The sequence below is a fragment of the Schistocerca piceifrons genome, chromosome 9, assembly GCF_021461385.2.
Source record: "Schistocerca piceifrons isolate TAMUIC-IGC-003096 chromosome 9, iqSchPice1.1, whole genome shotgun sequence".
In the NCBI taxonomy this organism is placed as follows: domain Eukaryota; kingdom Metazoa; phylum Arthropoda; class Insecta; order Orthoptera; family Acrididae; genus Schistocerca; species Schistocerca piceifrons.
In genome coordinates, this window is record NC_060146.1 from 113,187,713 (window position 1) to 113,213,171 (window position 25,459).

Sequence of the window (25,459 nt, forward strand, 5' to 3'; positions counted from 1 at the left end):
AACATCACCCATTGGGATTTTTGAGATCTTTCAAAGCCTTTTGACTGTGTGAATCGTGACATTCTTCTGGATAAGTTCAAATATTGTGGTATGAGTGGGACAATGCACAAATGGTTTAATTCCTACTTAACTTGGAGAATGCAGAACGTTGAAATTGACAGCAAAGATAGTCTGCAAAAATCAGCACAGTCTTCTAATTGGGGAGGTATCGAGAAGGATGTCCCACAACATTCAGTTTTGGGTCTGTTATTGTTCATTATATATATATATATATATATATATATATATATATATATATATATATATATATGACTTGCCACTCTATATTCATGGAAATGCAAACCTAGTTCTTTTTGATGGTGATACAAAAAATAGTAATCACTTCAAAGAAACAAGAATTAGCGGAGGAAATTGTAAATAATGTCTTTTAGATAATTAAGTGGTTCTCTGCGAATGGACTCATACTAAATTTTGCAAAAACATAATACATACAGTTCAGTACAGCAAATAGCATAGAGAGAGAGAAAGAGAGAGAGAGAGACTTCAAACAAAAGTTTGTTGCTAAAAGTAGAATATTCAAAATTTCTAGGTATGTGCATCGCTGAGAGATTGAATTGGAAGAAACACATTGAAGATACAACAAAATGTTTTGGTTCTGCTACTTATGCTATTTTGGTTATTGAAAGATTTGGTGATAAACAAATCAGTAAATTGGGCTACTATGCCCATTTTCATTTCCTACTTTTATATGAGATCAGATTTTGGGGTAATTCACCTTTAAAGTTTTCTTTGCACAAAAGTATGTAATCAGAATAATAGCTGGAGCCCACCCAGGACACCATGGAGACGTTTGTTTAAGGAACTCGGGATATTCACAGTACCTTCACAATATGTATATTCACATATGAAATTTGTTATTAATAACCCATCCCAATTCAAAAATAATGTCGAAGTGCATAGCTACAATACTAGACGAAATGATGATCTTCACTATACTGGATTAAGTCTGACTGTGGCACAAGAAGGGGTGAATTATGCTGCAACAAAAGTCTTTGATTATTTACCAAACAGCATTAAAAGTTCTGCAAATAGCCAACGAGCAATTAACTTCTACTCAGTAGATGCATTTTTAGATACAAAGTAGTGTAATTGTAAAAAAAGATAGTAATAATTTTATAGTGCAAAGAAAATTTACGTTAAATTGACGTATTCGAGATCATTACGAAATGTCGTTTTTGTGTCTATGGAACAAGTGTTAATGAAATGTAATGCCAAGCCAATCAACTGCTAGCATAAGGGATGGAGGGGGCCAACCCATTACTGATTTGCTCATTTTCTAAAGCTCTTTCTCTTGAATAAGTTATCCAATTTGTCACATTTTAATCATTTGTTTGTCTGTACATGTAAATCACATGTACATATTTCCATCCCATTCGGATTTGTCCTTGATGGTTCATCATCTTTTTTTTCTTGGCGTTTATATACCACATTGGAGTTTATATACCACATACACAGAAATAGTGGCATAATGCTAAATTTAGTGCCAACCTTCACTAAACAATGACTCTAGATCATTTCATGGTGGAATTTTGGATTCTCAACCCAACTTCCAAACATGAGAATTGGCTGGTATCTTGTCATGGACATCAAAGCAACCACTTTGTTTCACATCTCATCGTGAACTCCCAGCAAACTAAAAACGTTCTATCTCTTATTCTGTATTTACTGACAATAATTTGTTTTTTTCCCCCCCTTTCTTCAGCATCAATAAAATTAACCAACAGCTGTACACTTTAAGATATTGTGAATTTCATTTGTTATGCAATTGCTTCACACAGAGACATGACAGCAACTGTCCAGTAATGTATGGTACTATACAAGTTCGTTAATTTGGAGACAAGCATATGGGGCCTGAAGATAACAAATGATATCCCAAAACTGATTGCTTTCAGAGTAAAGTATACGGCTGTTGGTGAATTTTATTGGCATTGGAAATTACTTACCAGCTGATGTCCCCTGGCCATGGTGGACCAACAGACATTGATAATTTATAGTTGTCATTTTTTCTCGTCTTGTTCAGATATAGCCTGATGTATCTCAGCATCACTGACATTCATTCTTCTCTGTTCTGAATTTCGTACAACACAGTGGTTAGCACCATGGCTTACAGATGTGTCTGCTCATGAACTGAAAGTGCCATGTATCGAACTGGTAATGTGCTGTGCTTACCACTATTCCTTTTTTGTGTGAACATATTAATAAAGTTTTTTTTAAAAATGCATCTGGAATATTCAGAGATATTCCACTCCTGACATGAGCTGTTTGTAGGACTGTCTGTAAAGTTAATACCACTGTACTGTATGTTTTCGTGCACAGCCACGGAGGAGGAAAAAAATAAAGGATAGTGAAGGGTCGTAACAACTAGTTGTGCTGTATTATTAGTACCTTGTTAATTTTCTCATAACAGTTCATCCAACAAAACATTGTTGTTGGCCTCTCTTCCTGTCAAATCACTATTGTACATCTACAGTTTCTCCACTATCTGACCACTTCAAGAGTTTACATCACCAATGTCATGACGTGGTCAGCCTTTGTGTTGTCAGTTTGCTACCTGCTAACTCGCTCAATTTCCTGCATTGTTGCATTTTCCGCTTGGTAGTCGCTACAGCTACCACTCTGCGAGAATTCCTCTCCAATGTAATGTAATTTTTGGCATTGATACAGTTCGTGGTAGGTGCAATGCAGGTCATGGTAGCTGCAGGTCATAAAGTAGCCTGTGTGAAGAGGCCGTCTGCTGAAGTTCTACATCCACATACATTCTCTTCAAATTAGAGTTAAGTGCATGGCAGAGAGTACATTCCATTGTACCCTTTACTAGGTATTTTTCCCTCTCCATTCACATATGTAGCAAGTGAAGAATATTTGTTTAAAACCCCCAGTACACTGTAATTAAATTAATTTTGTCCTTGCAATTCGTACAGAAGTGATATGTATGGGTTGTAGTACATTTATAGATTCATCACTTAAAACTTGTTCTAGAAAATCTGTAAGCAGGTTTTCTTGGGATTTTCGAGCATGTGCCAGTACAATTTTTTCAGCATCACTGTGACATTCTCATGTGGGTGAAACAAACCTTTGGCCATTTGTACTGTCCTGTGTATGTGTTCAGTGTGCTCCATTAGTCCTACCTGATGCTGGTCCCACATCCATTAGCAATTTTCGAGGATGGGCCAAACAAGCATTTTGTTAGCAGTACTTTTTGCAGACTGATTGCATTACCTAGTGTTCTCCCAGTGGAGCAGAGTCTGCCACCTTCTTTACCTGTGTCAGATGGTATGTGATCATTTCTTATCATACCTGTACATACTGTTACATCTAGATATATGAGACGATCGATTCCACTTGTGACTTATTTTAGCAGTAGGATACTATGTGCTTTTGTTTTGGGAAACGCGAATTTTGTATTTATAAAAATTTAAAGCGAGTTGCCAATCTTTGCACCACTTTCAAATCTTATCAAGTTAAGTCTGAAAATTTGTCCTTTTTCAAACATCATTTCATTATAGATAACCACATGATATAGTAAAGTCGGAGTTCATTATTCATATTATCTACAATTTCATAAAATATATAACTTGCTGGGGGACACACATGAATTATCTGTCACATGAATTATCTGTCGCCAGTTCTATCTAAGATAACATGCTGCATCCTCCCTATGAAGAAATCCCCAATTTATTCATAAATTTAGCTTGATATCCCACATGATTGTAATTTAGGCAATGAGTGTGGATGTGGCACTGTGTCAAATGTTTCTTGGAAGTCAAGGAATACTGCCACTACATGACTGCCTTTGATTCCTGGCTTTCAAGATGCGAGTTAGGTTCCACATCGCTTCTGTTTTTGGAATCCATGCTGGTATGTTTGGATGGGGAGATTCTCTTCAAGACACCTCATTGTGTGGAATCATCAAAGTACAACCTCAGGGCCTAGATGACAGGTATCGTTTGCTCCAACATGCGCCATACTCTAGAGTTGTTTCTGCATATACATTTACATACGTATTCCGTAAGCCACTGTATGGTGCGTTGTGCGCGGCGGAGGGTACCTTGTACCACATTTCCTTTACTGCTCCACTTGCAAATGCACTCCTTAATGGCTGCTAAAATATTGGACAGCTTTCAGTGGCGCCAAAGATGGTGTCCAAAGACTCATGGAGGATGGATCATACATAATCTGAAACTGTGAGCAGCAATGTGAAGCAGAACTTCTGATCTCCATTTTCAAGTGTCCTATTACAAAGGAGATTTCCAATGTACTGAGTCAATGTAATTCTCACATCACTACAAAAATGATTCATATACATATTACTTTCAAGGGTGTTTAGAAATAACTGAAATTGCTACAATTAAATAACTCCCAGAAGCTTATGTAATTGTTGCTAGAGGTAGACCATAGTTTAATATCAGTAATTGTAATAGCAGCAGCAGCTGTAGTAATTGTTGTTTTTATCCATCCAAGGTCAATTTCATGAGGATATTGTACCTGTCTTCATATTGCTATTTAAGAACAAGAAAAGTACTTAAAATTTATATGTATAGGCATTTACATATTTACAGGTCTACTTTGACAATGATGGGACAAGAAATAGGCTGTAGCCTTATAGTAGAAATCATTGCAGCATTTGGCAGAAGTAATTTTCGGAAACCACAGAAAATGAAAGTCAGGATGACCAGATGAAGACTACACCCTCCATCTTTCCAAACACAAGACCAGTTTGTTTGAAAGTGTACTACATCGTCTGGTTTGTTCCTAATGTACAATACTGTTTTACAAAGAAGCTGATCAATAATGTAAAAGGCTAGTGCTACACTGTTCATTCATTTCTAACTCCAAGTCACTGCATTCACTACACAGACTATATAGGTATTGTTTCATAAGGTAACACTACACACACATCTGCTGGCTCAGGACCATAGTGATGACAGCAGGTTTCCATTCTGTGTACCACAACTTCTCTAACGACAGTATCTTGAAAAACTGAATCACAATCTATCTATAATGAGTGAGATCTTGAGTTCGGAAAGAGAATAAGGTTTAGTATTATATTTTGCATAGTTTCAGAAGAAAGTTTTTCCAGAAAAGGAAGCAAAAGAAGGAAGAAACATAGTGTGAAAGGGTTATGTCAAATGCTGTGTTTTATTGTTGTCCTTATTATTTATGTGTGTACATTTTGTACCAAATCCCTACTTTGTGTTGTCTAAGTAATCGTTCAGTTTATAGAATGTAATACTTAATACATACTTTGTAGCTGCCTTTCTAAATAAGTTTGTTTAAGTTATCTCTTGAAGCACTTTCGGCAGTTTTAGCCTGTGGCACAAAATTTTGTCTTGAGTTGTGTGTTAATTCTTTGTTGGTAAATGTAAGTTCAGTCTAGCTCTCGCTCCATGGTCAAGGACAGAGCTGTCAGTGCAGTTGTTATCAAATGTACTCACATGGTGTAGTTAAAACCTGTGTGTCTCGAACAAATTGTTACTATGAGCTCGATTGCTATTTTTGTTTATTATACCTGAGGCCAAAGGTACTGAAAGTCTAAAACAGATTTTTTCATACATGTCAACCAGTATGCATTCCAAAACAGTGTTCAAGTGAAAACCTACATTCACATGTCATGAAAAACGTGGATGAATGCAGTTTGGTAAATGTAGTTAATATTTATATTAGTGGCATCATCACTTGTTTCCTCCTCCACACAGATGAGTGTAATATGTCTACTGTAAGCATTAAGTTTGTACAGCGATGTAAGTAACTGAGTTGTGTAATCATTTTTTATATACCTATATGTTATTTTATTTCTTGATTCGTCCTGAAGATGCTGTAACTCGCCGGCCGAAGTGGCCGTGCGGTTAAAGGCGCTGCAGTCTGGAACCGCAAGACCGCTACGGTCGCAGGTTCGAATCCTGCCTCGGGCATGGATGTTTGTGATGTCCTTAGGTTAGTTAGGTTTAACTAGTTCTAAGTTCTAGGGGACTAATGACCTCAGCAGTTGAGTCCCATAGTGCTCAGAGCCATTTGAACCATTTTTTTGCTGTAACTTTTGGACACCAAATGGCTTGATAATGACCAAGGGGGTGAAATTAGCTAACCTCTGAATTACCAGATAAAGTGGCTGTAGTAGAATAAAACATAAGACTATGTAGGAAAATGACATCATACAAGAAATCTGCATTAGCTACAGACCCCTATATACAAAAGATAATTTTTGCACAAAGGTAAGCAGATCTTGAATACATCTGCAAATGTTGAATATGATCCCTTCATCAGGTTTTGTTGTAGCCGATGTCTAGAAAGCAAGAACAAAAGCTATGTTATTACTTGGTAAACGATCAAGTGTTGAGGAGACACATGTACATCTATCAGAAAAAGAAGTCTGGTAGCCTCAGTAGTCAGACTCAACTTTGTGAGGCCATCCTCGGCTGTCAGAGAAACATCATTCCTACAAGGAGCGTCCAGTAAGTAAGTTTCACTATTTTATAAAAACACTAGAAACAATTCATCGTCTTCAAATACTTTTATTGGCATTGTACAATGCTTCTGTTACTTATCTACATAGTCGCCATGTTTTTCCAAGTGTGTTCGGTAAAATTCCGTAAGTTTTTCCAAGCCAGTTTTGTACCAGATCAGCTACTATGCTTGTAACCAGCTGTTCACTGTTCATCTGAATTCGTCATGGGTGTTGAAATGCTTACGTCAAAGATGAACTTTGGGTTGGAGGAACATGTGAAAATCACTTGGGGAGAGATCTGCTGAATATGGAGGATGCAGGAACACTTCCCAGTTGAATCTTTCGAGCCCTGCCAAGGTCATTCGAGCTGCATGGGACAGAGCATTGTCATAAACGAGAGGAACTTTGTGAGGCAAAATTCCAGGAAGTTTTCTTTTGATGGCAGCTCGCTGCATTAATGGTGGTGTTGCAAGGCAGGTATGAACACCCCCTGACAGTCCCTAAAGATGGTTGTCACAACTTTCCCTGCCGAATGAGTTACCTTTGCTGTTTTTCCCCGGCACTTTCGCCAGTTTTCTCTCACATGACACTATGACGTTTTGTCTCAGGGTCCGAATGATGGACTCGTGTCTCATCCCCTTTTTAATCCTCATGCAGCCTTCCTTATAGTCAGAGATTAACTCCTGATGGATATCGACAGTGGATATTTGTTATCCTGTGAGAAACGAATCACAGAGCACAGCATACAAGTGGACAGACTTTGTAGTGGTGACTCTATGCTTATTGGAAGCATACTGGCAAGATACTGTGGAGGTACCCGATTATTAGGGGTTTTTCCTGTTTCAGTTCTTGTACTCGTAATAACTTCGCTTTGTGCAAACTACAATTAAAAATACAAATTCGAATTAATGTTTAAAGTAGAGGGATTCTGAATAAGTGAGATTTGTACTAGATCAAGAAACGTGTAATATTTAACTGCAGTGTCAACAATTCAACCCAGTAGACAAAAATTCTGGTACAACATTTCGTATGTTAGCTAGTGCTCAGTCAATAAGACACTTTCAGCCAAAATAAAGGAATAACTTTTTCTCAGTGGTCATGGGTCCACACTTCGTCAATGTGGGAAGTGTCTCATGGGTGCTGTTTGATGTGGATACCAGAAGAAACGTCTGCTTATGCACAATGTGATGTTTATATTTAAACACAGTTTGCCTCAGATAGTAAGCAATCATTACAAGCCTGACGATTGTTCGGAAAACTGTAGAAATAAAGAAAACATGAGGATACTGGATCAATTATCAGCACAGCTTGAGAAAATGTTCAGACCATATATTCTGCACATATCAGTCTCACATATTCAGAGTACAGGTTAGGTCATGTGAATTAGTTAGGTCATGTGAATTACAAAATAGTGTCTGATCATCCAGAAGTGAAGTCTTGAGATTGTGTGTGATCATTGTTAGTTTATAAATTATATTGTCTCCATTATTTGCTCTTCATTAGTTTATGAGACATATTCCTAAAGTTGGTAAATAACGATATGCATTCAGATTAATTTTGATTTTGTTGAATATTGTGCTATCAAAAAGAGATACTTTGTCCCTTGACTATATTGATTACCATTGTTTTCAGAACTAATAACCCATTTTAATCAAATTATTTGATGATATTCAATGCATAAATATATTAACTAATCAAAATAAACTATATATTTTTATATGTTCTATTGCTTGTATACCTCAGGGCTAGGTTTCAATTTCGTTTTCAAGTTGTATATTTACGCACATTTCAACCACATTCTACTTTGATCTTTACCTACCTCCCACTATCATTTAAATGGTTCTTTCCAACGCTGTAATATTAATTTGGGTTCCCCATAGTGCAACATATATTCCATGGTCCATCACGCTGTCAAGGTTCTATCCACTACTGCTCCATAAGCAAGGTGGAATTGCTTATAATAATCTAACAAAGTCGCCAGCCACTGTGACCAAGTGGTTCTATGTACTTCAGTCCAAAACCGGGCTGCTTCTATGGTCGCAGGTTCGAATCCTGCCTCAGGCATGGATGTGTGTGATGTCCTTAGGTTGTTAGGTTTAAGTAGTTCTAAGTCTATGGGACTGATGACCTCAGATGCTAAATTCCATAGTGCTTAGAGCCATTTGAACCATTCTAACAAAGTCGCTCATTTCTTTTCTTTTTATGACCAATGACTTTTAGGTAGTAGGATAGCTATGAAAACAGCATACAACAGCTTAATAAACGCTTATCTGAAGTTACGTATATGTCACATCATCAGTGGCTCGCAGAGTATATTTGTTGATGTAGAAGTTCATTTGGTATGCATTGGTGTTCTATAGACCCTTCCAGTTACTTTCTTACATCTATAGGAGTATTTATTGTTGTTCGACTTTTCATGATGTTTCACTTTGCAGCAATTCCACTATCATCAAATCTGCCTACATTTAACTCTGACAAATTTACAGCGTTCTGGATTCTAAAGTAGTGCTTCAGATGAACTCATCTCCCACTGCCGCCTCTTGAAAAGAACCTAAAATTTTTGTTAATTTCATTCATTGTACTACTACATATTTCACTGAAATTTTTGAGATGTTTGTGAACCTAGTATTTGTTACTATAATTTTTCATTCACATACTTGCACTAGTACTACAATAGTTTCTGATACCATTCTCTCTGCTTTCTGCAGTTCCATCGGTGTTGGTATGGACAACGACAACGACACTAACGGAGACAACAGCGGTTTGATTACCAGCATTCCACTGCATTCGTGCAGTGTGTGTCACAAAATGTTCACAAAGAGTACCTATTTGAAGAAACACTTCAGAGTCCATAGTGGTGAACGCCCATACAGCTGTGGCGTTTGCAACAAGACTTTTGCGCAAAGTTGGGCACTGAAACAACATTCGCGTCGGCACACAGGCGAACACCCATACAACTGTGGCGTTTGCAGCAAGGCATTCATGCAAAAATCTGATCTGAAGAAGCACTTCCGGGTGCACACTGGTGAACGTCCGTACACCTGTGACGTTTGCAACAAGGCTTTTGCACAAAGTAGTGCGTTGAAGCAGCATTCACGATTGCACACTGGTGAACGCCCATACAGCTGTTGCGTCTGCAGAAAGACATTCAGAGACAGTGATAAACTGAAGAATCATTCACGATTGCACACTGGGGAGCGTCCGTACGTCTGTGGTATGTGCAACAAGACATTCGCTCTAAGTGCTTCACTGAAGCGGCACTCACAAGTGCACACTAGTGAACGCTCGCATAACTGTAGTGTTTGCAACAAGACATTCAGACACAGTAGTAGCCTGAAGGACCATTTGCGAATCCACAGCGACGAGCGCCCCTACGTGTGTGGCATTTGCAACAAGACATTCGCTCAAAGTTGGGCACTGAGGCACCATTCACGATTGCACAGTGGTGAACGCCCATACAGCTGTTGCATTTGCAGAAAGACATTCAGAGACAGAGAAGAAGTGAAGAAGCATACACGACTCCACACTGGCGAGCGCCCATACATCTGTGGTGTTTGCAACAAGACTTTCGCTCTAAGTTCTTCGCTGAAGCGGCATTCTCGAGTGCACACTGATGAACGGCCTCACAGCTGTGATATTTGTAACAAGGCATTCAGATGCAGTAATAGCCTGAAGAAGCATGTGCGCATGCACACTGGCGAGCGTCCGTACGTATGTGGCGTTTGTAATAAGACATTCGCGCAAAGCTGGGCGCTGACGCAGCATTCACGATTGCACACTGGTGAACGCGTACACAGCTGTGGCATTTGCAACAAAACATTCACTCGAAGTTCTGCACTGAAGAAGCATTCACAGCTGCACACCGACGAACACCTATGAAGCTGTTGTGTGTGTCATATCCCTTTACACCCTGAAATATTTTTCATTGTGCAAGAACTGCAAGTAGCATTGTTATAGTGTCCTGATGTCATTGATTGCAGAATAAATACTGCAAACATTTTTTCATTTATAATTATCCAAAAAAGCACAAGCATGATCATACACGTCAGGTTTTAATTCATTAGACAGTTCATATGATCTCGTGCTCTCATCAAAAATATTACAATCATAGCAAAAATGTTTTAATAATTACATCATAAAATCAAACATTATTTTTTGCGAAATGACTTGAAACAGTTTTTTTCTTTGAATAGACTTAAGTACTGATTGTATTTGCCATGTTTAGTTTTTGCCCTGCTGTTGCAGTACTGAATCTGGCAAGTCCTTGGGGAATAAATGTTATCCACTATTGGCCAGTGGTCATAGCCATCATACCTCTTGTCCAGTCCTGGTTTTGGATGGGATTTGTAAATTTTTGCCTTTCTAGGTGGAACTACTTAACTTTAATTGTAGCTCACGTTCTTCTGTCATTTTCCTATCTGGACATGACAATAGAGCCTCTGGCAAAGACATCCTGAATTTCAGCAAATCCATTACATTCTATTTTGGAAGTTGCTGTTCCCTGCAGTGCTGTCTATACATAAACCGACAATTTACTACAATCAGTCTGTAAAGTAAAGTAAGCACTTAAGGGTTCGTTTTTTTGTTCTGATCCATGTCTGATAGCATTCAATTTGTTGGTCATTAATATCTACTCCATCTATATTAATATTGTACTTCTTAATGACAGAAAGACAGTCTATTTCTAAATATTTATATACCTTCTTACCCCACCTTTGGACTTTGCACTTTGGCTCTATGCCAGCAGAAGTGGATGCCACAACAATCTTTTGATTATCCTGCCACTTATTGATAATGACTGGCTCATCTGATCTAATGTACTGATGATGTTCTCCTCTATTCATTTACTTTCAGTTTAATATTTTTTATTGTGTTTGTCATTATTGTTCCTGTGCCTTCGATTCCTCTCTCTCTGAGTTTCTCTGAGAGGGGAGTGGTAGTGAAATATCTATCAAAATAAATGAAAGTTTCCTGTGGTAGAGTTTGGGAAAGTTGCAAAATCTTTGGTGGTCCTAAGCCTAATGATTTCTCACCAAAATTCGTGCTGGCATCCTGATATATCTCAAATCTAAAACTATACCTGAAGCTGAAGCCAAAATAAATTTCTTAAACCCTATAGGTCTAGGTTTGCCTTTGACATATTGTTTTAATTTACAACGCCCTGTGCAGGATATCATTTGTTCATCGATGCTGTAACAATTGAATGTACAGGATTAAGTATGGCATCTCTCTCTCTCTCTCTCTCTCTCTCTCTCTCTCTCTCTCTCTCTCTCTCTCTCTCTCTCAGCATCAATGAGTGGTTGAATCTTCCACAGTCTATTCGTCTACAGCATCTACAAAATGTATGTTGTATTGCAGGGCAATAAAACAGTCTCGAGACGTACTGTCACTAACTGTACTCAGAGAAATGCATTTCTGCCAATACATAGGTAACCTAGGATACCTTATGCACCCCATAGTTAATTGCAAAAGACAGCTTAATTTCTCTAGCTGTTGTATCCAAATACCGAGTGGGGCTCTGAATGGGTGAAGGATTCTGTAACAAAGAAGAAAAAATCCAACGTGTATGGTAAGTAATAAATATAATGCCTAATGTTGTATGGAAATCAGAAGTAAAACCAACTAAATAGCGACGTAACAACCTGCCCAATTACTGTTAAGAAGTATGAGATTACTGACGTTATTCATTGCCAGTCTGTTGTATATACAATATCAAACAAACACAAACGGATATACGTCAAAAGACTTTCAATAACACAAGTCAGCTACTAACCTGAAGAACACGTGGCGCTTCTGTTAACACCCACATTCACCGTTTCTGCTGCGCTCTGTTGACGTGGAATCCGAACAAAAACAAGTGAAACGTGAAGCATGCAAGTTGGACGATCGTTTCAGGCTGGTTGGAAGCAAATCAGAAGCAACAGGTCGGCATACAAAATAAAAAACCGAACCAGCACGATCGTGTGGCCTCAGGCGGAAAAGGATAAGAGATCAGAAGCATGATCAAGTTGAAGGAACACTTGTGATTGCACACTGATGAAAAAACATACATTTTCAACATTTATCAAATGTAATTTTTGTACTGTAGAAACTTGAGAATACACCTAGTTCTCCAAACAAGGGAACATTCTATACTTATGTGTTACCACAGTTATTCACAATGAGCCACAGATTGGAGAAGCATTCACATTTGCTCAGAGGTTGTATAAGTACCACTTGAAAATACGCTGTAGTGTACAGTAGTGTATTCTGGTAATGATTTGATTGTACTGTAAGCTGCTGAAGAGGAGAAACAGATGAAAAACCGGTTGTGAAAGCTCACATCTAGTGTAATTCAGATATGTGTAGGTCCTGTAGGGTCACAAGAAGTAGCGACAAAATGTTCATTAACTCATCTAAAAGGTAAACGTACATTATTAATGTGCCTACTTTTTTTATGTACATACCCGGTACACATTGAGATCCCTGTGCCACTGTGCAGCTGCATGCAGCTAGAGTAGCCAAAACAAAGTGGAGAACCCCAGCTGCCCTTTATCAGTAGCTTGTGCCATTTCCTTCTCTTTCTTATGGCAGTGTGCTACAGTAGTTTGGCATGGAGATTGTAGTGCATATCAGAATTTGACAATTTTTTCTGCAACAATAACTACCTAAATTCAGTTTTTCCCTTCTCTTTCCTTCTTCTCTGATTGAAAAATGTGCTGGTTGGTTATCTGATATAGTGACATTTGGCCATCTTTTCCAGCCAAAGTCACAGTAGCATTTTTTGCCTGCAAGACGTGATCATCTTCAGGATTCACCTGTTCTTGAAATCATGCTTCATGTTGTGCAATAGAAATAATGCCATCATCTTGTAGAGATATGTTTTTCATTTTAGGTAATAATGTGTTGTGCATTAACAATGTTTTACAGATATATGCTACTGCAAATTCTATTAAGATATGGGAGTTCATTGTTTACCAAAATGCAAGGATCATCTCTAATTTTCATGTGATTAACTGTTGGTATGTAGTTGTGTTGATTATTCTGTAATACCCCTCAGACAGGCTTATATCTTGAATGTTAACGAGAGTTGCTCTTTGTGTGTGTGTGTGTGTGTGTGTGTGTGTGTGTGTGTGTGTTTTATTTGTCACGTTACTGCTCTTAAATACACTCAAAAACAGGTATTTCAATGATTTAATAAACACGTAAAGAGAAAGGTAGATGTCACTAGATGGTTGTTGCATGTATTGTTATCTACAATATGTGTGACCCAGTGTTGTAATACACCCAGTTGTTCATATTGACTTCATCATGAGGCTGAGAATGCAACATATAAGGGATATTAACTACCATCAAAAACTTTAAATGTTTGTGGGCCCACATGCAACTACTGTACGCCGCATGACGACATCATTGTATTAGACAGAAGACTGAATAACTCATTGCATAGATTGCGTGAAGATCCTGTGAGATACAATAAAAATTACTGGTCGAAGTATCTCAAGGAAGTGTAGTGTAAGATGCAATGAAAAGTAATGACTGAAGATGAAAAGTGTTCAGGTAGTAACGTCCACAAACAGTGTGCTGCTGGCACCTGTGTTCCAGCCGTGATTGTCTGAAAACATCACAAAAATTAAAAATCATATAAAAGTAACATGGTTTTTGTTATACACAAAAGGCTGAATAACTTTAGCTTCATACTCTTATTAAGAAAACCTAATTATCAGTTACAGGATAATCTTTACAATGAGCACAGCAGAATGGCGCCCATATCTTACAAGAGTGAGGCAACAAAAGAGAAAACTCACAAGAGATAACAAAGCATCCAGCATAGAAAAATATCAGATGAATTAAAATATCCCAGCAATTTGATATGTGATTTTAGGTGTTGATACACTCACATAAATGTGTAAATTTAAAGTATGAGCACAGGTGCATAGTTTACAGAGTTATTTCACAAACAGTTAATGCACACAAAATAGGATGAAATTAAAAGTAATAATACGTGGCCCCTTTGAAGGCTTGAGGGTTCACAACACACTGAAAATTGTCAAATCATTGACCAACATTAGGGTAAAAGCCATGGTGCAATGGGTCGCCATATATTCATTTCACGAAGCATTTCAGTCCATATGTTGGTACACAGGTTAAGTATACATATACCATAAGAAATTAAGATCATACCACATACAGTAGAATCAGATAATGATTTTGATTTAGTTGTTTGTGTTATAGTTATTTCAGCAAGTTATAATTCAGATCCAGTCTTCAAGTATTTGCATCGTCATAAGTGATACACGTATTCACGGATTACTGATAACTTAAAAGGACTACTAGTTTTTGTAGAGCTACAGTGTTATAGAAGTTGGTCATAACACACCAACTTGGTTTGTTAAAGATTTCACATAGTATAGCAGGTTCCAATTATTTCATGTCTTAAGTTTGCAAACGATGAATTTTGGAATCATTGTGCTTCAAATCATTACTGTTTTCTAGAAATTTGGCTCAATACAATGCTAAGTAGAACTGACATCTCCATGGATCAGTGGTCAGCGATCCTCCAAAAAAGGCTGAAGTTATACAAATACAATGTAGACTCGATGGCCTTTGTGGGTGGACAAGGAATTTAGTTTGACAATAAGTGAATTTATAAACACAAAGTACACTTGTGGACTTGTGACGATTGTTGATGTGCAAAAGTTCGAAAATAATGAATTTATACAAAGCAAAGTAGTCTCGAGGTCTTTTGGTGATGGTTGTTGATGAAAGTGTTCAAATTTTAAGGAATATATATAAAGCGAACTGGACTTGAGGTCATATTATGTTGAGTAACATCAGAATCTTCTGGGAAGACAAATGTATACAATAACAAGGTAGACTTGTGGTCATCTGGCAGATGGTTTATAAAATTGTTTAAATGATATAAACTCATTGTAGACTCATTGCTGAAAGTTTCATCCTGCACGAGCACTTGGTGGGAGAGGGGAAGAGAGCAGGCCAGCCCCTTGGGTTGATGACTACAGGTAGCCCCCCATTCCCTCTGACACAATCAGTGCAATGGCTGCATGCAAGAACTATCAGCCTCGAGAGCACAGATGTGCACTGGACGGCTCTGGAGTGTTACCAACTGTTTGCTCAGTACTCCACAGGGTTCATGAAACAAAGTAAAATCACAGCATCAGTGGTTAATAAAGACTTCTTCACATGTTGCTGCGAAGGCTATACTCTGTATTGATGTACTGACACCCATTCTGGTTTCATGCAAAACTTGGGTCATAATCTGCTTCACCGGAGACTCGCTTTATATATACATTGTCTGTAAGTTGAAACATTAAAGCTTATCTGCTGACTCAACATTCACTAATGTTCAAAACATTTAATCCTAGACAAGAAACACTGCTGGAGAGAGTAGAAATGTGACTGAAATTCACATTTATATTAAAATGATGACACACACACTGCTGGAATTTCCACATGTGGAATACATGCAAATTCTTGCTGCAATAGCAGAAAGTTTTAAAGTTTAATAACGCACATGCCGTGTCAGTAATAACATTTATAGCTGAGTCTGTGTGTGATGGCTAATGTGCATGGGCAGGGACACTTCTTATCTTCTCATACTATTAGATTTGTCACATGCTTGTTCATTCTGTGATATTGTATCTGAAGAGTGCACTACCTGCAGGATCACAAGATTACAGTGTCCAAGGTATTTACAATACATCAGTGTGGTACCTGATTGAGGATGGGTCGTAGTGAATGAAGATCATTATTACATACATTCTTCTATTTGCTGTTTATCGACTTTACAGGGAGATGAGAAAGCTTAGCTTTGACAAGGTGTTGAGAGTTTCCTCACATTTCAGTGTGTCTGTGCATCATTATTCATCACACAACTGTGTATGAATAACTTTAGCACAAGGACTGTGCCTAATATTTTGCACCCCAGTCCCAGGATCATAACAACTGTCTTTTTAAGATTCTTTTTCGTATTATCTAATCAAATACAAATGGTCAATAAACAAGTAATTAGTGATTCTCAAACACAAAGCATAAGTAAAAGTTATTTCTATTTTCCAAGTTTGGAATCAGTCAGTCAGACACTTGCAAATGGCTCAAGGTATAACAAAAAAGAGAACGTAGATAAAAGTTTGGGACATAATGACTCCAAAACCCAAACATGGTAGAAATCAAAGCAAAATGATCAAAACCAGAGAAACAAAATTCACATGACACACTTTACTTAATAACTCAAGTTCCGAATCGTGTTCAGAGCATAGACAAAGTATACATACATAAATACGCTCAAAGAATATACACACACACATTTGAGAAAAAGTATCAAGTTATACATTATAGTATACACAGAAATCATAGAATTTAAAATTGGTTTACTAATCAGGAACTTAAGAACTATTTTCACTGAAGTATTCAGTTCATGAATCTCAAAACTGCTATATACAGTTTGGTTCTAGTGATTGTGTCATACAAAGTTAGGTAAAAGGGACTTGGCCAAAGTCCATGTTTGCTACTATAAGAAGTCTATATGATAGCTAGTTATGAATGTTGTTAGACATGCTCCAGGTGCAAAAGTCGTTCTTATAGATGGAATTACAGTGACATTTCACTCACTAGGGACACATGTAATGAGAGAATCCGCTTCATAAATGATTAAATTCTAGATTACTTTTTACTTTACAAAAAAGAACATATTAGCAAATGACAAAATAGAAACTGTTAGCTTGAATTCACTTACATTACTAAAATTTGTGGTACAGAAGGCACTAACTGGTGTGTGGAGGGCACTGTCCTACTTGCACAAACATCATTTGAATTCATTATTTTGAGCGACAGGCTCTTTCATCCATGCATTATTTGATGAGATGTTAGTCATTTTAAATATTTTACAATTCTCACATAAACAAAGTACAAGATAAAAATACATCAAAAATAAAACGAGCACATATATAGCTATATACAATTACAAAAACAAAATTTGACTTTATAAATTTCCTTAGGTCTCAGTGATGCTAATTCCTTTGGCTTGACACAAGTTCTGATACTGTAAGAGTCAGCATCCATCACGTGGAATTTTAGCTATTCGGTACGTGCTTGTATACAGGTTGTAACAAAAATATACGGCACAAATTGCTGTATACATTTGTCACACATAGATGGAGAAATTATTTTCTGTGAAAATGGGTCTGGAAACACGTTGTTTCCATGTTACAACTTATTTTCTCTAACGCATTAATCATGGCAAGCACACAAGAACATAACATTATAATCATGGGAAACGTGCTCTCTTTGTGATGTATAGTTGCATTGGGCATTGCCATTGTTTTATTTACATATCCCAGTCGCCATGCAATGTATGTCATTGCTTGTTTACAGGTAACATCAACCGTTCCAGCCATCAGTATGATCATTGCAAGCACAGTGGTTACTACATAGAGTTAGTCACAGACTTGGCTTGTGCAATGGCAGTGTGCACAAATGCAGAGATGGCAGGATCTTATTTGATGCATGGATTAGCTGACGGCATTGTTGGTGAATGTTTGGTGAAACCTCACGTTCTTCAACCCAGACTCAACGGACAAAGAAATCATAATTTCTTAGAGAATGTTCTATTTGATTTGTTAGAAGATGTGTCTTTTGGTGTACTTCATGCATCTCCTCATGTTAGTGTTAATGTCTATCTCTTTCTATATAACAGATTCAATGACACATCGATACATAGAGTGGGACCAACTACTTGGCTGCATGCTCTCTGGAACTCCGGCCACAGTACCTTTATTTGTGGGGGCATTTGAAAGCTCTTGCGTTTGGAACCTTAGTGCAAAATGTTCAGAGTCTCCATGCACATATTAAGGGAGGCTGAAAAACTACACATAATATTCCAGTGCTACATCAGCGCATCCAGGATTAACTATGATGGTGGGTTGGTGCATGCATCAGTGGCCATGGAGGGCATATTGAACATGTAGTGTGGAAAGAATTGCATGTGGTGTTTGATGTGTTCTGTTTATGTGTGAGTCGTTTGATTATTGAGTTGGAGAAAATGAGTTGTAATGTGGAAAAAAAATGCTTCCAGACCTTTGTAGGTGTAACATAATTTCTTCATCTACATATGAGGAATGTGTGCTGAAATTTTCGCTATACATTTTTGTTGCACCCTGTATAATAACTGTCACATCTTGTCTCTTTTCTTTAGAAGGGATGGCTTAGGATAAGACCTAGATAGCACCATCTCATTTAGGCCAAATGTCTGGGTTTCCCATAGCTTTTTTTCGTATGCTCTCTTGTGTGTCACAGTGCTGGCATTCAAGGATGCAAGCAGTTAGCATATTTTCTCTTCCTGTGAAGTGTCACGTGTCTGGGAGAGTGGAAGCAGACCCAACAACACATTTTCCTCGACTTTGTTTGGCATAACTTCATTTGGTGTGTGCCCTGTTCAAATATGCAGAAGGTTATTCGTTTTCTCCTCAAAGAGGGTGACAAAATCAAGCCACTTTGCTTATGTGTCCTGAACGTCCGAATAAAACGGCTGAGTTCTTTGAAGATACGTTTTGTACAATTACTTTCAGGTTGGAAACGTGAAACCAGAATTTGTTTGATGTTATCCTAGTGCAGAAATGAGCACCAAACTAGACCAGTAAAATTTGATGCATTATTGGAAGAAATTGCATCCTGCTTTCCAAAACGAGGGAAATTAAAATTCTTAAAAGACCTGACCATCAAGAGGGCCTCTAATTCCGCGGCCAGGTATGAGCTTTGACACACTGTCAACACCCTACTAGCAAAAATGATGACACGAACTTCTGTTCTTCAATCAGTATCGGCGATCTGAAATGAACAAGATTGGAGCCCTGAGTATGATGCATCTGAGTCAATTCAAAAATACTTTTCCATGCTGGGATGGTGCAGGACCTCAGTTTGGACTAGCGCATATTTAATTTTGTCAAAAGCTTCTTAGTACTGGGAAGACCAGGACCAGGGAGCATTTTTCTTCAAGAAAGCAAATAGTATTTGGTTGTTTTAAGAGTTGATTCAAAATGAACTGCCTAAAGGATGACATCATGCCCAGAAACGCTTTCACCTGTTTTCGTGACACTGATGGTGGACATTTGGCTACACCTTATATCTTGTCTGGATCAGGATCTATACTTATAAATATATGGTATGTCCTAAAAACTTGATCTTTTGTGTACCAAATTTCGATTTCTCCAAGTTTGCAGTCGGAAAACCATTGCAAAACTTTCCCCAACAGTTTGATGTGCTCTTCCCAGGAGGCTGTGGCTATTACCAAATCATCAACATAGATGGTAACTCTATAAAACGTGGCCTGAGACCTGTAATAAGTATGTCAGAGCTGACAATCGCACAAAGTTGTGTATTACTTGCAATCCTCTGTCAACAGGATCTGCCAGTACAGTGATCAGAGATCTAGTGTTAGTAGGAGATTCATTCCCAAAATATTTGCAGTAAAATTTCAGGAGTTTCAGGATAAGTTTGTATGGGCACAATAATTTTGTTTATGTTAACATGCATCTAGAACAAAGCACACACCTCCTCCTGTGGCTAACAGCGGACTACAGTATGGAGAGAACGATTTCTCATTAATGACCCACACGAGCATCTTGTGTAATTCTCGTTTCACCACCTCCCTCATGGCCCACAGGACGGCATAGGTTTGATTAGAATAAGTGTTATAGAGAGCAACATCTGTGTGATAGATGTATCCTTTCACAATACCAGGATTCTTAGAGAAAACATACGTCAACTATAAGTGTATAAGTTCATTCTTTGGCTGTGCATCAAGGCATTCAGATTCCTGAGTCTTGGTGTGAACTTTATGTACATCAGGTAGATCATCATTGACATTGACTGACACTGGTTCTGCTTTGATGTTGGTAAAATGACTGATTGGCCCCAGTACATTTACACCAACTAATTTAGTTGACAGGCCCTGACATAATATGCGCTGCCATTCTGTGGTATGAATTAATTTTAATTTCATCTTCTTCTCGATAACAAATAGTTTGTGTGTTCCATATTTGAGACTCACACACACATTCCTCCATCTTAGGAATTCCATCCTCACTTAGCAAGGTACCGTTAGATCCTTAACCCTTAATTGCCCAAATTTTTCAAAATTGGATATTTAAATTTATTTTCAATTTTTTGACTTCTTGTGCATCTAAGTAGTGCATATAAGCTATTATTTGACTCTTCTCTGTCTTAGTTTGTCTGTATCATAATGTGTCCATATGGACATGCTGGGCACTCAGATGCATATTTGAAATATTTTCTGTGATATTGAAATATATTTGAGGATATGTTTTATTAATCAGACTTTTAATACAAGTAAGGCAAAATTTGAGCAAAATAATTCTTACAAACCAATTTATAACACCATACACAAAATAATTCTAATCATTTGTTTTAGTGACTTTCATGGTACACTTCAAAGCATTCTAGACACAGTCCTACATCACGTTTCCCACATTTTGAGCGAACAGCTGATGATTTCTGTTTCCATACACATCTTCTCTTCTCAGTTTTATTGATATAGTGCTTTATACCATCATATCTGATATCACTTGGAACAAGCGATTTGTATACAAACATAGGATTGATATACGGCCTGCATGCTCCTTTTACGTGATTCATATATCTTTTTAGGTAAACTTGTACAACTTCTCTTCTGAATTCAAGTTGAGTAGTCCTAGCTCCTGTTCCTTTCTTCAGCTGCCACATATTATGTACAGTTCAGCCAAGAAAGTAAAGCCCAGTACCACTTCATGTTTCGAATGTTTATTCTGCACATGGCAATGTTTTCATCCGTCCTATCCACTCCTTCCATGTGTTTATTATAGGCTGTGATAATTTGAGGACATTGTACTTGAACTGTCTTCTTCGCCTTTGCGGAATATCTTTTTACAAATGATACGGATTCAACTCCTTCACAGATAGAAGCTACAGTAACCACTGAATTGTCCACCAATTTTGTGACTATAACACCATCATCCTTGCAAAGTGAGGATTCAAAATACCCCCTTTCCTTTTTAACTAGCGCTTTCTTTGAGGAAATTGTGCACGATTTGGGAACTCTGTTTTCTCTGATAGTGCCTGTTGCTCCATAGCCCTTTTCTCTCAGGTATGACAGAACAGAAAAACCTGTAAATAGGTTGTCAAAGAAAAAGTGGAATGGCAGTAGCTTTACATCCAGTGTCAAACCATCTATCATCTGAACGAGTGGGTCTGTAGCATTACCAAACTGTGCTTCCTATACTGTATTTGAATTGGGTGATTTTCCTTGATAAAAGGAAAAATTTACCAGATATCCAGAAGTAGTGCATAAAACCCATGCTTTATATCCAAATCGTATCGGTTTCCCCTAATAAATTGCTTGCAAGAGTGTCTCCCAAAATATTTTATCATTGATTCATCGTAAGACAGATGTTGCTGAGGAACAAACAGCTTATTTCATTTGTCTCTTACTATTTCAATAAAGGGTATAATTTTCCACATCTTATCCTTTTCATCAAATTTGTTATTGTCATTACAGTGCAGAAATCTAAGAATTTGTTCAAAACTATTTCTCATCATGGCATTGCATACAAAATCGTTTCATGTGTCTAAATTGGAATCCCAGTATAACCTCTTATTAGGGAGAGAGTTATAACTACTTGGAATGAGGAACCCCAGAAAACACCTCATTTCTTCACAAGTTATATTAGGATTTGGAAACTTCTTGAAAAGTGCGTAGTTTTTTGACTCACCAGATCGTCGTCAAAGAATAATTCAAAAATTTCCACTGCAGACTTATCAACATACTTGTCAGGAAAAGACTTCAAATTTGAAACTAGTGCACCATGAACCCAGTTTTTTTTGCATATTTCTGTTCTTGTAATCTATATTTCTGAAATCTGTTTCTGTGTGTGTGTCTGTTAATCTTATTTCAGCTTTAGCCCTGAGTTGTCTAGGATTGAGATTATCTGCTATTCCTCCTTCATCCTCATCACTCGAATTCAGTTGTGCTGGATCAGGGGGTGTGATATAAATTCCATCAACCTAAGGAGCGTTTGAATCCTCAAACAAGATGTCTAAAACATCCTGCACAGTCAAACCAGGCTCTAAAAATTCTGCCAGACCTCTGTTATGATATGAAAAGAGGAAAAGGAACGAAATCATTTTTGACCCTGCAACAGCCCAGCGTGTCCATATGGACACGGCTGAAATAATCACTTCATAAACAGAAAGTGAATCGATGGATAACAAATTTTCTCAAATTAAAATCTCTATAAACATATTTAGATATACTGCAAACAGTTTCACATGCCAGAATGAAGAAGTTCTTTACGAAACATCACTTACTTTACATCAACATGCTTCATTGCGGACGTCAAAGCACTCCCTGAAATACAGGCTGTCACAATCACAGTGTAAATGGTAACAATGAAGTGTTAACACAATGTACGTAAAATTCAAACCCTCCCTGAAAGCAATATGTGACCGCCAACGCTAAAAATAATTGTAAGCCAACAATGAAATAATAACAAAACTAATCAACAATTGTGTCCATATAGACACGCTGGGAAGTTATGGGTTAACCACTAAGAATGTGCACTCAACATCTCCACTCTCAAATGCTATTAAAACCAGTACTTGCTTCTCTACTCTTTGCGTCCAGGCATCAATAGCTCCCAACGCAACACAATTCTGTATCAACAACGCTGGAACCTTAGTTCTTTCCAAAAAAATTTTTAAGAAATGAGTGGCCATCACACTCATACTACCCCCAGTGTCAGTCACTATGATGACTGGAATAGGTCTGATTACACCATTCGCTGCCACTTGTATCTGGTCTGCCCAGACTTCCCTACATGGTATCAGATCAATACACAGTTCATCATGGATATCTTGAATATGATTACAACGAAGCACGTTCATTAGATTACGAGAACTTTTGTCCCATTAACTCCCACGGTGACAATCAGGTAGTGTGACAAGACCGTGTTCAATTTGATGCATTGTTTATGTGTGGAGAGCACTCATCCAGGCACTCCACAATCTGTATTGTCTCATTTCGTGGGGTTTGTGACTATCCAGCTGTTGGTCTTGGGTTGGAAACAGGTTGATTCCAAGCGTGACTGCCATTCAGTTGATTGTAATTCTCTGGACACTTTTGTCTGCACTGGTTACCATGGTTCTCCCACGATGATGACAGCCCTGCTTGTGAACCATCTTTACCATTATGGTAACCAGGGTGGAACTTAATATTCCGGTTTCTACGCTGCAATCCATCGCTGATATGCGTCTTATTTCAGTTTATGTGTTGCCGCGCGTCTTGTGTGGGAGGGGTCGCATTGTTGTGAGCAGCGCCTGTCTGACCATTGTTGTTATCACTGCAGGAATGCATTATTGGCGAGCCACTGTTTCCATTCGCCTGTCGCGTGTTGTCACGGGTTAAATCTAATACACTGACGACAGACAGTTATGGTATCTTCTTGCACGTGAATTAATTTCTCATGTATGTCCACTGGTAATCTGTCCTTTAGCATCTCGATCACATCCTTGCGTGCAGTGGGATTATCCAAGTGTACATTTCTGGATTTAAACGGGTAGGCTTGTGTGTGCAGTGACCACTACTTGGCCAAGAATGCTTGCTCGAACTGATCGTATGTAGAACATTGTTCGGCACTTGCTGTGACACGCAATCCAGATTCGTCTTGCATATAAGCTGCCACGAATTGTATTTACTGGCAGTCTGTCCATAATATAGGCAGCACCCCTCTAAAACGTCCTATAAACACAATGAGGTGTAGGAATTTCATGTCAGAAATAAAATTCTGAAATTGGTGGTCTTCCAGTAATCCTTTTTCCACCAATACCCGGTTAAAGTCGTTGCTGCTTCCTTGCATTCCAGTGGGGAATATCCTGACAAACTGTAGGGTCTAGTATGTTGCTGGGATGTTATATTGTTTTCTCTCTCCTCGGCCGAATTATCACGCAAGAACAGCTTTGGAGATGATGTCACATGCGGTGACTGTTGTATCTTTCGGAAAACTCTCGATTTTTACATGGCTCTCCCTAGGTAGCAGCAGTGTGTGCCCAGTTCTAGTAAAACTGATGTCAGGACAACAGAAAGCGTTTTGTGTTCTATGTCTTGTGCAGTCTGGGCTGCTAATAACTGTTCAACAGGACTTTCACTCTGTGGTGTGGATCCTACGTGGTTTATAAAAGACAGTTTATGTGTCACTGTTACCAAAAACAATAAATGAACTGAGACAACGCATAACAGCAGCTGTCGAAGCTTTAACTCAAGACATGCTTGCTGCAGTGTGGGAACAATTTGAACACTGCATTTGCATATGCCATGCAGCTCAAGGGGACTATATTAAACACCTATGAATAGGTATGAAAAAAAATTTTGAGCTTACCATTCATCAAAAAATAAAATTTATTGTATGTGTGTCTTAGTTTCAGAAATATAAATGCGCCAAATTGGATGATTCTTTTTAATATCCCTTGTATTATTTACAAAACTACAAATGACATGTATATCATAGAGACATTTATACACATTGGTCATACCATGGCTTTTACTTTAATTTCAGGTGCTTTTAGAACATCTACTTTGTAAATTAAATTTCTCTTCACACTTTCTGCAAATTCGTTGATGACAATCTGCTCCAAGAAATAAATTTGCAATAAATTTTCAAATTAAAAAGTTACTCAGTTTTTTACTGGAAATTCTTTCTAAGATTAATCAGTTCTTGACTGATACAACTTAAAGTGAACAGTGTACACATAACAACTTGCCAGAGTTAGGAAAAGCTAACCAGTAAACGTTAGTGTGAGGTATACTGACAATCTTACATAGTTCATTATATATGACTTTAAAATCTGAAATCACATTATCAATCTCACTGGATTTCTCCTTCGCTTTAATGAAAAGATTTCGCGTCA

General features: G+C 37.8%; 1 protein-coding gene across 9 annotated transcripts in view; it reads left to right on the forward strand.

The window, feature by feature from the left end:
• Nucleotides 1-10,504, forward strand: part of LOC124717080 (zinc finger protein 501-like) — a 133,404-nt gene extending 122,900 nt beyond the window's left edge. For all 9 annotated transcript variants that reach the window (XM_047243773.1, XM_047243777.1, XM_047243774.1 and 6 more), the window contains one exon: nt 9,214-10,504. In XM_047243773.1, the coding sequence (XP_047099729.1) occupies nt 9,214-10,384 (1,171 nt within the window). In that variant the 3' untranslated portion in view covers nt 10,385-10,504. The remainder of the gene's footprint in view (nt 1-9,213) is intronic.
• The last annotated feature ends 14,955 nt before the right edge of the window (nt 10,505-25,459 follow it).